Consider the following 15292-nt stretch of genomic DNA (forward strand, 5'->3'; position numbering starts at 1 on the left):
AAAAAAAAAAAGAAATGAACTACCTACTTAAAAGCCAGCGTGTTAGTGTCACACATTTGAGAGCCTGAGTTAAAGGGACGACATGCGTAAAATGTCTTTTTTTTTTTTTTCTTTTCTCCCCGTCCCTCAATAGAAAGGCGCAAAAACAGCTGCGAAAGGGAATACGTGCCTACCATAAGTTACGAGATCACGCTCAACGCTACTAAGGGGGATCGCACACTCCTCGGTACACGATTCGATCCTTTCAAACGGTCCAACTTAAGCATTTGCGTGTCGAGGATGATAACACATGCTTAACTCATGCTTATATTTAGTTCTGAGTACGTTTTTAATAATTTTTTTTTTTTTTACTTTTTATTATTTTGACGTATGTTGATGTGTTTTTAGGTATATAATGTATAATTTTTGAGGAGTGTTTGTTATGGAAGAACTCTCTCTCTCTCTCTCTCTGGAGGCAACGATAAAGATAGATAGATAGATAAATAGATAGATAGATAGATAGATAGATAGATAGATAGAGAGAGAGAGAGAGAGAGAGAGAGAGAGAGAGAGAGAGAGAGAGAGAGAGAGAGAGAGAGAGAGAGAGAGAGAGAGAGAGAGAAGATGAAGAAGAAGAAAAAGGAAAATGAGAGAAGCCAAGAGAGACATAAAGATGGAGAGAACGAAAGAGAAAAAGATAATGAGTGACATAAAAGAGAAGAAAAAGATGACGAGAAGGGAGAAAAAGATGGGAATGAAAGAAAGAAGAAAGATAGAGGAAAAAAATATATATTGATAATGTATGGGGGTGTACACACGAAGAGATAAAAATGAAGGAAGAAAGAAAGGAAGAGGAGAGACAAATGAAAGGAACGGAGTAAGGAGAAGAGGAGAAAAATAAATGGAATATACGAGGATAGTAGAAGGGGGAAAAAGATGAGTTGGAGAAAGAAAGAAAAACAGAAGAGAAGAAAAGAGAAAAAGTTGCTGAAAGAAAGAAATTATAATAAGATATCAAGGAAAACAAAATTATTCTCTTCTCTTATAAATCTAGATATATGTACTAATTTGACCAGAATTACTCCAAGATAAGGAAAGACTGCATAAACACTGATCAAAGGAAACGAGCAGATGATGATGATAATAATAATAATAATAATAATAATAATAATAATAATAATAATAATAATAATAATAATAATAATAATGATAGTAGTAGTAGTAGTAGTAGTAGTAGTAGTAGTAGTAGTAGTAATAATAATAATAATAATAATAATAATAATAATAATAATAATAATAATAATAATAATAATAATAACAGCAGCAGCAACAACAACAACAACAACAACTCTTTGTAACTTCATCTCAGTTTCCTTTCTTACTCTTCTATTGCGGCTGTGGTAGACGGTCACTGTTCTTCTCCTAAATCTATTAACAGTGGTGTTCCTCAGGGTTCTGTCATGTCGTCCACTCTCTTCCTATTATTCACCAATGATCTCAACCAAACTTCTTGTCCTATCCACTCCTACGCTGATGATACCGCCCTGCACTTTTCCACGTCTTTTCGTAGATGTCCAACCCTTCAGTAAACAGTTCACGCAGGGAAGCCACAGAATGCCTGACTTCGGATCTCGTTAAAATTTCTGATTGGGGCAGAGCAAACTTAGTATTGTTCAGTGCCTCAAACACTCAATTCCTTCATCTATCAACTCGACACAACTTTTTAGACAACTGTCCTCTCTTCTTCAATGACACTCAACGGTCCCCCTCTTCTGCAGTGAACGTCCTTTGTCTGTCCTTTACTTATGATATAAACTGGAAACTTCACATATCATCTCTAGGTAAAACAGTTTCTATGAAGTTAGGTGTTCTGAGTCGTCTCAATCAGTTTTTTCTCACGACCCCAGCTGCTAACTCTGTACAGGCGCCTTATCCGTCCATGTCTGGAGTATACTTCACATGCATGTGGGTGGGTGGGTGGGGGAGGGGGGAGGATTGCACTCATACCGCTCTTTTAGACTGTCTTTTCTCAATCATTCATTCCTTTCTCCGGCAAACTCTGGAACTCCCTGCCTGCTTCTGTATTTCCTCCTTCCTGTGATTTGAACTCTTTCAAGAGGGAGGTTTCAAGATACTTATCCTGTAATTTTTTAATACCGCTTTCGATTCTGTTCGGGGACCGGCACCTCAGTGGCCTTCTTTTTTTTATTGCAGTTTTGTTGCACTTGGCCGGTGCATTAAAAAGAAACAACAACAACAACAACAACAGCAATAATAATAATAATAATAGTAATAATAATAATAATAATAACAATAATAATAACAATAATAATAATAATAATAATAATAATAATAATAATAAGAAGAAGAAGAAGAAGAAGAAGAAAAAATAAAAAAGAAAGAGAAGAAGAGGGAGAAAGAGTGGTGAACGAGAGACCTAAAGAAGGAGAGAGAGAGAGAGAGAGAGAGAGAGAGAGAGAGAGAGAGAGAGAGAGAGAGAGAGAGAGAGAGAGAGAGAGAGGAAGAAAGAAGGAAGGAAGGAGGAGGAGTTACAGAAGAAGTGGAGAAAGGGAGGGAAGGGACGAAGATGAGTCAAGAAGAAGGAGGAGGAGCCGAGGTGGAGAGGGAGAGGAGGAGGGAGGGGGAGAAGTTATGGAAGAAGCGAATGAAAGGGAGAAGAGGAAGAGGAGGAGAAGGAGGAGGAGGAGGAGGAGGAGAAAGGGGAGGAGGGGGGATATGAGTTGGTATATAAGTCACCCTAAGTGGAGGCAACATACAGTCCTAACCCACACCAGTGAGCGTAAAGGTGAGTCACCCTAAGCATGTCACCCTAAATGTTCCTGCCTCGCCCAGTCTTTCACCCTAAATATATCACCCTAAGTCAGTCACCCTAAGACCGTCACCCTAAGTTATCTTGGCTCACCCTGTCAGTCACCTTAGGATTTTGCCTGACACTGTCTGTCATTCTAAGATACCCGTAAGTTTCTGTCCCACCCTGTCACCCTACGTTATCCTGCCTCACCCTGTCTGTCACCCTAATTGTTTCTGCTTCCCTGGCCTGTCTGTCACCCTGAGTTATGCGGCCTCACCCTAAGTAAAAAATACCATCTTTAAGTGAAAAAATATAGTTAATTAATTTCACGTAGCGTAAGTGACTAACGAACTAAGTAACTAACTAAATAGATAAATAAATGAATAGATAACATTTCTAACGTAAATTTCAATGTTTATTTTTTCTCTTAATTTAAGTTTCTCGTGGTATGGAAACAACCTGCTTAAGAGTTCATCTGCATTCACAAGGGAGCTTTGAAACAGTGGCGGCTGGTACTCAAGTCAACAGGTCAGATGATCCTCAAGACAAATCATCCTGAGTGCAAATATACCTCAGGACGTTCGATGCTCGAGACACTGTACCCAAACCACGTGTTCCCCAAAATGTCTCTGGACTCAGACGCCTGGACCACAGGCTTCATGAAGGCAACATGTTGACCCACACACACCAATATAACGTTTGCCAACCCATGCACTATTTGCACTCATGCCGATCTGTCTTAGTGATCATCTGACCTGAGACCTGTATGACCTGAGTATTTACCCTCCGTCCCACTCATACTTCCAAGTGACTGTAAACTCATTCAGAACACACAACTTGATTAAGAAAGGAACCGCCGTGTGACACAGAGGGCTCGATGAAACCACCTTGTCTGCCTTCTTAAGCTCCTGCCTCACCTGTCACCCTGATTCTCTATAGCAACATTGCATCAAATAGTCCTTTTCTGTGCATTTCAGACTGGGAGCCATGAAGTGCGTGGCTCTGGTGGCGTCTGTGGCTGCCCTCATCGTGGGTAAGTATCAGCACACACACACACACACACACACACACACACACAGCTATAGCACATCTTCAGAAACACCTCGCTCTTTCACCACGGCTATTTTCAAAGGTCACTGAGATGATTAGCCGGGTTTTCAGGAGTATTTTTCCTATTAATAATGTAGAAAGCTTGTAAATCTGTCATTAGAACCGTAAAAAAAAACACCCTTCAACTTGACCCTCTTGAATGTAGAGGTGCGGCGCAGAAATGTTTCAGAATATGGATATATAAATGGTAATAAGTAACTTTTTCCTTCATTTGAGTAACCCCAGACAATTTTCCTGAGCCAAAATGAAACGACTTAATTGTTTGAAATACCACATGTTTCACTCCTGTTCTGCTGTCACCCCGCAACTGGGAATTGTAACCTTGCACCAGATTATGCCAGAAAGACGCCACAGAAGTTAAGATTACACCGTACACTTGCACTACAGCAATATATCAGACAGGAAAACACATCTTGAGCCAAAATTACGCTCTCACTGTAGTTTTGCCTCATGATATTAAACCAAAGGAAATAAGAACATAACAGGAAAATTTTGGAAGCTGCAGGAAGCCGTCAGGCCTACACGTGGCAGTCCCTGTGGGAAACTTACCTTCCTGTTTCTACTTATAATCTCCTTCCATAAATTTGTCTAATATTCTTTTGTAGCTCTCTAATGATTCGACTAACAATCTAATTACTGAAGAAAATGATATAGGACTTCACATTATACCCTAAACTTGCACTAGAACATTATGATGAACCAAAAACACACCACAAGCCAGTGTTTTACCATAAGCTTACACCACAATACGTAATGAAGTTTAAGAGTATGAGAAACGGGATGAAAATATGGAATAGCTTCTCTAAAAGCCTCAGTCTATATAATTACGTGATCTCTATCTAATTTGTGACCTCGTGTGACCTAACAGGGGCGGCTTCAGAGGCTACGGTGACCGGGAGAAGCCCGTATTGGCTGGGTGATGCAGGCGGTGTGACACTCTATGTCTATGGCTATGGTAAGGCAAATTTGTTAAAGTTTATCCGTAAAAGAGTTCGTTTTCTTTTTTATTCCTGAAATTTTCTTTCCTCTTCATTCTAGTCTGTTTTTTCACTATTATTACAACTACTCCTACTACTACTACTACTACTACTACTACTACTACTACTATTACTACTACTACTACTACTTTTACTACTACTACTACTACTACTACTACTACTACTTCTGCAGATTTCAGCGAGGACCAGTTCAGCCGGTTTGACCCTTCCCTTGGAAATCGAGTCTCCTTGGTGAATGAAGAAGATGAGATTGAGTGTAAAGTTATCGGCTACCTTTCTTCAACTAGCAAGATTACCTGCAGTACTGGGTAAGAGAGAGAGAGAGAGAGAGAGAGAGAGAGAGAGAGAGAGAGAGAGAGAGAGAGAGAGACTGTATTTTGAAGTGCTCTCACCACTACAGTTTTTAAAGTCCAGAAAAATATTAAAATATAATAGTTGGGTCCTCAAGAGAGAGAAAAATACTGTTCTGTTAGAAAAGAAATTAATATAAACATGGAAATGAGACACCATAGATGAAAAGGAAAATAAATAAAGGAAAGGGAAACCTTTCCTTTGTTTGTTTACGACAGAAAGGAAATTAAGAAAAGGGGGAAAATCTGACTTTTTTTTTAGAGAAACTTTAAAGATTTTGCTGAGTTGCCGAAACAAATTGAATGAAAGATAAAAATAAATATACAGTCAAGCATGCAATACACAAGTCACGATGAATACATGATAATCATAAGATACATATAAATAAACGAGCTCCTTTAATAATCATGAAAAAAACATGTGTAAATAAAGAAAAAAAATATATAGAAATAACTCTGAGCAACTTGGGCAATGAACAAAAAAATACGCGGCATTCAGTGAACACGTGGAGAAATCTAACATGTTTTCTCATTTATTTGGTGTTCCGTTGTATATATTTAAGACGTCAGAAGCTAGTGAAAATAATATCAATGCTACAGAGCAAATATACAGAACAAGGCATAAAAAACCGCAATTAGCGAAGAAATGAAAAAAAAAAAAAGATAGGTGAGTGAGTATTCTTTAAACATTAGGGAAAATGAAGATTGAATGGTGCCATTAAACGGGAAATATCTTGATATATACCAGCCGATTTAAACTTAAATTTGGTTAGATTTAGTTTGGTTGAGTTATTTTTGGTTGAATTCGGTCCAGCACCAAACTAACTGTGGTGAGCACGAGTGACAGCCAGTGTTTTTCCCCCACAATGTATCGCGCCACGTATCCGTGACGTCACATCTGTAAACAAAGACGTCACTGGAGACCCCGCCGGCTGTGCATTCAAGACACTCGAGCACACCAGGTTTTCCCCCAGAAGATTGGGCAACCCACCAGAATCTAACCAGCTAACTTACTGCTGCCAGCACTCTTGGGGTACTAGGGGCAGTAGCACCACAGCCTGCACGGGCCCATCAAATCCCCAAGAAGAATAACAACAACTGGAGACCCCGGGCGGTGTCCTATGCCAGTGTCCCTCTGGGCGGAAGTGTACCTTGTGCTCTATACCTCTGTTATCTTTGCTTAAACTCGTGTATGAAAGGATCTGTGGGTATAATATCCCAACCGGAACAAGCATGATGATCAGTTGTCGCCATGAGTGTATATAACGCATCATCAGTAGTCTTATTATCTATTATTCATCGAATATTTGAAACCTCTTACTCAGTTCTGCACGATATGGACATATCATCCTCCACTTTCACTTTTTTTAAGTAAATACTGCTAATTTCACGTTTCTTTTGGTAGTGTAGAGAAAGGAATGACTCACGTTGTCCCAAGTGATACTTCAGTGAGAAATTTTCACTAACTAATTTATTGGCCAAAGTAGAGCAGCCCTTCACCTCCAATGCGATGGTGCTGATGTCTGCTCCGAAAATCTTAACAAAATGTCATGTTTCTTAGTTACTTGATAATACATAGTGATTGTGGCAATGCATATCAGGAAAATAAGGGGTCCTACAATTTTTTTACCTGGAAGAAAAACAAAGACTACTGGAGATTTCAAATATTTGATAAATGATAGATTATAAGACTACTGATGATGCGTTATATACACTCACAATGACAAGTGATGATCCTGCTTGCTCTGGTTGGACTATCATCCTGTCCATCTATGTATACTGCAGTCATACAATCATCAATATCATTATTGTCACTGTCTGTCATTCCAGGCCTCGTCTTAAGCCCAGCGTGAGTCGTGTGTACAACATCTTGGTGTACGTAGATGGAGTGCTCACTGCGGGCTCTAACCAGCAGGAGGTGCAGGTGTGTATTTACCTTATTGTGTTTTACTGGATTCAAGCTTCTGCTATCCTGCCCTTTAAAATTAATTTGTTATATTTGTCTTTAGAGTTATGAATGCTCCTTGCACACACAGTATTTTGTCAATGTGTGTGTGTGTGTGTGTGTAATCCTTTCATTGCTATGGTCATCTATGAACATCCAGAACATTGTGAAAAAAATGTTTGCAAGGACAGAAAGAGAGAGAAAAATAATAGACAAGTACAAGAAATGATGAGATAAGTATAAAAATAAGAACCTATAGATTTACAGATAGAGGGAAAAAAGTTATCTAGCGGGTGAAGGAGTTAAAAGTCTGTGTCAAGCTCGTATTAAAGTTAATTTGTTATATTTATCTTTAAAGTTATGAATCCTCTTTTACACACACCACTTCATCAGTCAGTGCATTCTGTCGGCTGATTGCTCTGTCAGGAAAACTCTCTTGCCTCACATCTTTCTTCACCCTTGTGTTATACAGTTTCATATTGTGCCCTCTTATTGTAGTGGTATCATGTGTGTATGTGTATCTGTGTATGTATGGGAGAGACCTGCTTGCACTGACTTCACATATTCCTCATACTATTATGTTTTGCAATCTCCTTGGGCCTTTTGCAGTATTGTTCTGTTCATCTTTCACTATTATGCATTATCATACAAAGTCACAAAACATAAACTCCAGAATCACAATAACTTTATGCATTTCATGTGTTGTTATGTTTTGCAATCTCCATGTGCCTTTTGCAGCCTTGTGCTGTTTATATTTCACCATTATTATACATTGTCGTATCTCAAAGCACACATACTTTACGAATTCCTCATGCTGTGGTGTTCTGCAGTATGGTTACTGGGTGGCGCCGACAATCCGCAGCGTCACGCCAAGCTGGTCACTGCCAGGACAGGAGGTGTCGTTCTTTGGCTGGATGCACACCAACAGATACTACAAGGTGGAATATGGTGACCCTCTGGAGGATAATCCAGACGCTGGCACTGTTATCACAAAGTAAGTCACTGTATTCATAACTTTGTCCAGTGAGAGAGAGAGAGAGAGAGAGAGAGAGAGAGAGAGAGAGAGAGAGAGAGAGAGAGAGAGAGATTAACCTGTACTCAATGAACATGGTGGTACTGGTATATCTTAGTAACCCCAGCTGTAAAGAAAATGAGTGGTGGTGGTGGTAAATATCTAATTGTAAAACGTAGCAACAAGAGAGAGAGAGAGAGAGAGAGAGAGAGAGAGAGAGAGAGAGAGAGAGAGAGAGAGAGATTAACCCATACTCACCCATTAACCCATCACTAATCCATCCCCATTCCAGAGTCTTCCTTGGTGGTGTTGGATGTGACATGACGGATGAAAATGAGGAACTTCTCGGCACTCTGACCTCCAATGACCTGACCTGTCTCCCTCAAGCCAAACTGATCGGCCCCATGAATGCCTCTGTCTTTGTGACCAACCGAGGGGCATCCAAAACTGACATATATGGGATGAAAGTGGACCGCCATGACAAGCTCTTCCAATACCACACTTATCCAGGTTTGTGTGTGTGTGTGTGTGTGTGTGTGTGTGTGTGTGTGTGTGTGTGTGTGTGTGTGTGTGTGTGTGTGTGTGTGTGTGTGTATTGTTAAGAGTCTGTGCTACATACTAGTCTTGTTTCTTTGTATTTGTCAGTGTTTTTCTTTAGTTGACGTGCTTTCCTTGTCTCTGTCACTTTTTCTTCTAGTGTGTGTGTGTGTGTGTGTGTGTGTGTGTGTGTGTGTGTGTGTGTGTGTGTGTGTGTGTGTGTGTGTGTGTGTGTTAAAAGTCAAAGTTACACTCTTCTGTTTATTTATTTATTTTTTTTTTATTTTTATATTTATCTAGCTTTTCCTTCAGATGATCATATTTTCTGAGTTTACTTGTATTATTAACACATACACTCATACATACACATATAATCAGAGTGTGTGCGTAGAACGTAGAGTGTTGTGTAGAATTGTTAGTGGTGTGACAAATACTAGATCATAATTCTCTTCAGTTTATGTGCTTATATATTGCAAAGATAAATACACACGCAGATACACACACATATAATAAGCATGTGTGTGTGTGTGTGTGTGTGTGTGTGTGTGTGTGTGTGTGTGTGCAGTGGTTAGTGGAGTGACATGTGGGGCATCTCCTGTGCAGGTGTGAGCAGTGTGAGTCCAGCCAGTGGGTCAACGGAGGGCGGCACGCTAATCACTATTGACGGTGTGGGCTTTGACCCTTACATGCAGCAGACAAAGGTATGGCATGCAGCTGACACTACCTCTGTCCTAGCCTGTTTGTCTTGCTTTGTACTTTTTTTTTTTTATGTAAGAAGGACACTGGCCAAGGGCAACAAAAATCAATAAAAAAAATGCCCACTGAAATGCCAGTCCCTTAAAAGGGTCAAGGCAGTGGTCAAAAATTGGTGGTGTGTTCCTGCTAGTGTGTTGTGAGTATTGAGGTGTGTTGGTGCTGCTTGAACCCTCTGTATGCAGCTGACACTACTCTTTCTGTACAAGCCTGTGTCTCTTACTCTGTACTTGTGTCCCTGCTAGTGTGCTGTGAGTGATGAGGTGTGTTGATGCTGCTTTGATCCTTACATGCAGCTGACACCACTGTCCCAGCCTGTGTTTCTGTGTACTTGTGTTCCTGCTAGTGTTCTGTGAGTGATGAGGTGTGCTGGTGCTGCTTTGATCCCTACATGCAGCTGACTCTGCTCCTGTCCTAGCCTGTGTCTCTGGGTACTTGTGTTCCTGTTAGTGTTCTGTGAGTGATGAGGTGATAGTGTTGCTTTGACAGTTATATGGAGCAGGGCAAGGTACAGGAACACTGGTACTAACACTGCTTCCCAACTATCTTGCCTTACCGTACACTGCAATGTGCCTGGTGACTGCTGTGAGTAATGAAGTGTTGGTTTTGACTTGTACGGAGCAGACCAATGTGCAGAAACACTAGTACGAACGTGATTTCTTAATTATCTTGCATCTTTTAGGCTATTTTGTAATGTGCCTTGTTAGTGTCAAATGAAGTGTTGGCTTTAGCTGGCTTTGACACATTTATGGAGCAGACCAAGGTACTGAAACACCGGTAAACTAACACTACTTCTTAACTATCCTTTTTTTACTATACTGCACTGCTCCTGCAAGAGTGCCATGAGTAATGAGGTGTGTGTCACAGGTAGAGGTGGGCGGAGTGGAGTGTGCCGTGCAGGAGATCAACGACGTGCAGATCCAGTGCCTCACTCCAGCCCAGGACGAGACCTCTGCTGGCCCAGGTGAGCTCTCTCTCTCCCTCACTCTGTGCTGTATTCTCAGACACTCTCCTCTTGCTAGGGTTGTTTGTATAGGATGCAGAGATGATTTGTTTTGTTCTCATGAGTGTTCTTTTTCTCACTGATGCAGAATTTTTGTTGAACTGTTACTGAAATCATAAAGATACTTGAAAACCTCAATAACTTCCACTGGAGCCAATTTAGCTGTCATTAGTCCCATTAAACTATCACTAGGACCATAAAATCCTTAAAAACCCTAATAATTTTCCCTAGAGCTTGTTTAACTCTCACTTACCTTATCAAATATTACTAGAATCATAAAAAAACTTGAAAACCTCACTGGAACCTTTTAAACTGTCATTAGCCTTAGTAAACTATCACTAGGATCATGAAAGCACCCTTGAAAGTCCCAGTAACATCCACTAGAGCCTGTGAAGAGACAAGACACCCACACATTGCAAATCCCAATGATATTAACTGGAGCATGTTAAGTTACGAAACACCCAAACATTATAGAACACACACACACACACACACACACACACACACACACACACACACACACACACACACACACACACACACACACACACACACACACACACACACACACACACTCATCCTCTCCCTGTGCAGGTGAGCGAGGGCTGCTGGTGGAGCTGTACGAAGGCGAATACTTTGAAGCAGAGTTCTGGACAGAGGAGAGCTGGACGGCCCTGTCTCCCTCACATGCCGGGTACAAGTCCTTCGTGCCTGAGGAAACGATGCTCCTGTTCCCTGTTGAGATTACCCAGGACACTGTGGGCATTGTGACAGGTGGGGACTCGTGTTTGTGTCCCTCTAGTTTCTTTCCTTAACCTATCCTAACCTAACCAGGACACTGTGGGTGTACTGAAAGGTGGGAATGATACTTGTGTCCCTCTAGCTATCTCTCCTTAACCTACCCTAACCAGGACATTGGGCATACTGACAGGTGGGAGTCATGCTTGTTCCTCTAGCTATCCCTCCTTAACCTAATCTAATGTAACCTACCCTCCAACTAGCTTTCCCTAGGGTGCCTCCTCTTCCATAATGGCAGATAATGAGATGACCTAACCTAACTTAACCTAACTACCAACTATATTTCCCATTCTCATGCTAGCAGATAGAAAGATGACCTAACTTTTCTAACCTAACCTAACCTAATTTAACCTAACCCAACCCAAACCTAACCTAACTGTATGTCTCCAGGTTACTTCCATGCACCCCACGACGGCCTCTATGCATTTGCGGCCGCCACTGAGGACCACAACATGATTTTATTGGCATCAGATGGGAACCCTGATAACAAGGTGAGGGAAATGATTTTAATTGTTTCTGTTTATTATCATAACCATCACACATTTAATTATGTACAGAAAGAATATGATTGAAAAGAAACATTTGAAATAGACTATATATTCTGCTTTCACTAACAAAAATCATACCTAATTTAACTTTAATTTTTTATATGTATCAGCATATCCATCAAACACACATTTATATAAAGAAAATGATAAATAAAAAAAAACATGAAAAGTACTAACATACCTATATAAAAAAACACAAAATAAATAGATATAATTATAAATATAAAAAAACACAAATAAATGAATTAAAAACATACATTTGAAAATAACTCAATATTTTGCTTTCACTAACAAAAAAAAACACCTAACCTAACCTAACCTGTATTAGCACTTACCTGTATACTTGGGTATCTGTGGAGTTTACCTGTATTTTGGTGACCTGTATTGTGTCTGTGCCTCAGGTCAGGGTCAACCACTGGGAGGAGGTCACCTTGATGCAGGACATCCCAACATACATTGAAGTTCGCTTGCGTGCAAAAGGTAATGTTATTGTGGTTGCTGTGGTGGTGGTGGTGGTAGTAGTAGTAGTAATAGAAGTAGTAGTAGTAGTAGATTTTTTTTATAACTACTCTTATGGTTACTGTTGCTGCTACTTCTACAACTACTATTACTTCTACTACTACTACTACTACTACTACTACTACTACTACTGTTAAACTCGTAGTAGTAAGAGTTATAATAGTAGTAGTAATTGTAGTAGTAGAAGTAGTAACCTTTATACTACTACTACTACTACTACTACTACTACCACTATAACCACTACCACTACCAATACCATGACCACTACCACTTCCACCACCACCACAACCACTACCACAACTACACAAATCTCAAACCACCACCACCACCACCACCACCACTACCACTGCCATCAGCAGCAAAGCTAATCCACACTTACCTCTCCTTCCCATCCACAGCCACCTTTGAGTTCAGGCTCATTGTGAAGGACTTAAACTCAAAATTCGTGCGCAGCCAGACAACACAGGCTAACAATGAGAGGCACAGAGTGAGGTTCGACATCAAGGAAGCGTTTGAGAAGCAGAAGATTGTGATTGAGAGGGCGGAGGGGGACACGGCGCCAGTCACTGGTACCCTCTTCATGAATGGCATTTCCTCTGCCCCTGTTGATGTGTCTGATTCTGCCATGGTAAGAGAGGAAGAGAGAGAGAGAGAGAGAGAGAGAGATTTGTTGCTTGATAATGTTTTGTTTGTTTGTTTGTTTTTATTTTTAGGTAGAGAAAGTGAATTATTGGATAGTCTATTGTTTTTCTGGTACTACTACTACTACTACTACTACTACCTTTTTATTACTCCTCCTTCTTTACTAACTACTTCTACTACTACTACTACTACTACTACTACTACTACTACTACTACTACTACTACTACTACTACTACTACTACTACCACTACTACTACTACTACTACTACCACCATCACCATCACCACCATCTCTTACCCTCAGGTTCGGGAGCAGCTGCTGGACATGACAGAGCAGAAGTGTGAGGTGGACCTGAGTGCCCTGGACAGCCGGCACCACCATGGCTTTGAGGACGACACTAAGCCACCAGGAATTCTTGGAGGCTTTGTGGTGGACAAGATGCCTTACTGTGGGAGGTGAGGCTTGGGAGGGAAGAGAGAGAGAGAGAGAGAGAGAGAGAGAGAGAGAGAGAGTAGTATTTATGTGTGTGTATTTTGAGATAGAGAAAGGAAGATATGGAGTGGCAGAGAGAGATGAGAAGAATAGAGAAGAGTGTGGGGAAGAGAGAAGAAAGGGAAGAGATATAAAGGGATATTCTGAGAAGGTATAGGGAAGAGAAGAGGAAACAGAAAGGGGAAAATTTTGGGGTATTTTGAGATGTGAAGTGAGAAAGAGAAGAGGTGGAGGAGGGAGATAGAGATAGTTAAGCCAAGTATAAATGAATTGAGAAAGAGAAGAGATGAGAGAGGGAGATAGAGAGGGATAAGACGGATGTAAATGGAAGCTAAGGAAGAGAGAGAGAGAGAGAGAGAGTAGTATTTATGTGTGTGTATTTTGCTTTTCAGGAAAGTATTTGCACTAAGAAGATCCGACCCAAGGATCTACAGAGAGACTGACCAAAGTTTGATGGTGAACGCAAACATCCATAAATATGTGAGTTGTAACACACACACACACACACACACACACACACACACACACACACACACACACACACACACACACACACACACACACACACACACACACAAGAAATACAGTTTCCCATATAGAACTATTGAAATCTGAAATTATTTGAAGGAAGAGGTGGTTGCAGCAAACAGTGTACACACGTTTAAAGAGAAATTGGATGAATATGGTTTTGGAGACAGGAGAAAATTAGCTTTGGTTCGTGCCCTGTACAATACAACTAGGTAAATACAAGTAGGTAAATAAATACGCACACATATACACTGACAAAGCTGTATATGCAAGGAACATTCACAGCTTTGAAGATAAATATAACAAATTAACTTTAAAAGATGGGACATGACTAGTTCTGTAAAAAATATAATTAGGTAAGAACACACACACACACACACACACACACACACACACACACACACACACACACACACACACACACACACACACACACAGATTACTGATTTAGAAATACCAAAAATAAATTAAAATGACAAGGAAAGATGAAGAAAGTCATAATTACCCAAGCTGTAGGAAAGACAGAAAGCTGATCACAACAAACAAAGCCACACAAAGACAGAGAGAGAGAAAGAAACACAAAGATTGAGACAACTAACACCTCTTTCTCCATCTCTCTCCTTCCAGCTGTGTTTTGCCGTCTCTGGAAATCTGGAGTCTCACATGGCCATCAACTTTATGTGGCGTGATGACCGAGGGAGATTAAGAGACAACACATTTTGGTTCGAGCATTCCTTTTCTTCCAGCAGGTGAGCAGAGATATGGAGAGAGAGAGGGATAGAGAGACAGTGTGTATCTATCAGAGAGATAGAGACACATGGGTAAGGAAAGATGGAGAGACATTGTATATCCATCTGTTTAGGTAAGGAGAGAGACACATCAGTACGGAAAGATAGAGAGATAGTGTATATTATCAGTTTTAGGTAAGGAGAGATAGAGAGACAGACAGTATCCATTAGTTTAGGCAAGGAGAGATAGACAGACAGTGTATATGAATCAGTTTAGGTAAGGAGAGATAGAGAGAGAGACACACGGTAGGGAGGGATAGAGACAGTGTTACCCATCAAAGAGAGAGAGAGAGGCAAGGATGATATAGCGTTGCCACATACAGAGACAACAAAAAGAATACAAGCATTTATAAACCCACATCACTTCAACCAGAGCCTTTTGAAAGTAATGGAGGTGCAGCGCAGAAGTGTTTCAGAATACAGGCCATGATATTACACTCTCACAGTCTCAATGGATAAATAACCTCACAATCTCAC

General features: G+C 40.5%; 1 protein-coding gene across 2 annotated transcripts in view; it reads left to right on the top strand.

Annotated features, from left to right (window-relative positions):
* The first annotated feature begins 2763 nt into the window (after positions 1–2763).
* LOC135092076 (fibrocystin-L-like) overlaps positions 2764–15292 on the top strand; it is a 29720-nt gene continuing 17191 nt past the window's right edge. Inside the window, exons 1-16 of one of the 2 annotated variants that reach the window (XM_063990270.1) lie at positions 2764–2785; positions 3769–3824; positions 4770–4856; positions 5072–5207; positions 7080–7173; positions 8025–8188; positions 8499–8716; positions 9347–9444; positions 10364–10460; positions 11094–11273; positions 11688–11788; positions 12247–12325; positions 12763–12992; positions 13311–13462; positions 13892–13979; positions 14655–14776. In XM_063990270.1, the coding sequence (XP_063846340.1) occupies positions 3779–3824; positions 4770–4856; positions 5072–5207; positions 7080–7173; positions 8025–8188; positions 8499–8716; positions 9347–9444; positions 10364–10460; positions 11094–11273; positions 11688–11788; positions 12247–12325; positions 12763–12992; positions 13311–13462; positions 13892–13979; positions 14655–14776 (1892 nt within the window). In that variant the 5' untranslated portion in view covers positions 2764–2785; positions 3769–3778. Of the gene's footprint in view, positions 2786–3768; positions 3825–4769; positions 4857–5071; positions 5208–6165; positions 6283–7079; positions 7174–8024; positions 8189–8498; positions 8717–9346; positions 9445–10363; positions 10461–11093; positions 11274–11687; positions 11789–12246; positions 12326–12762; positions 12993–13310; positions 13463–13891; positions 13980–14654; positions 14777–15292 lie in introns of those variants that run through there. The other variant, XM_063990271.1, reaches the window with a different exon arrangement.

The sequence above is a fragment of the Scylla paramamosain genome, chromosome 39 (genome assembly GCF_035594125.1).
Source record: "Scylla paramamosain isolate STU-SP2022 chromosome 39, ASM3559412v1, whole genome shotgun sequence".
Lineage (NCBI taxonomy): Eukaryota > Metazoa > Arthropoda > Malacostraca > Decapoda > Portunidae > Scylla > Scylla paramamosain.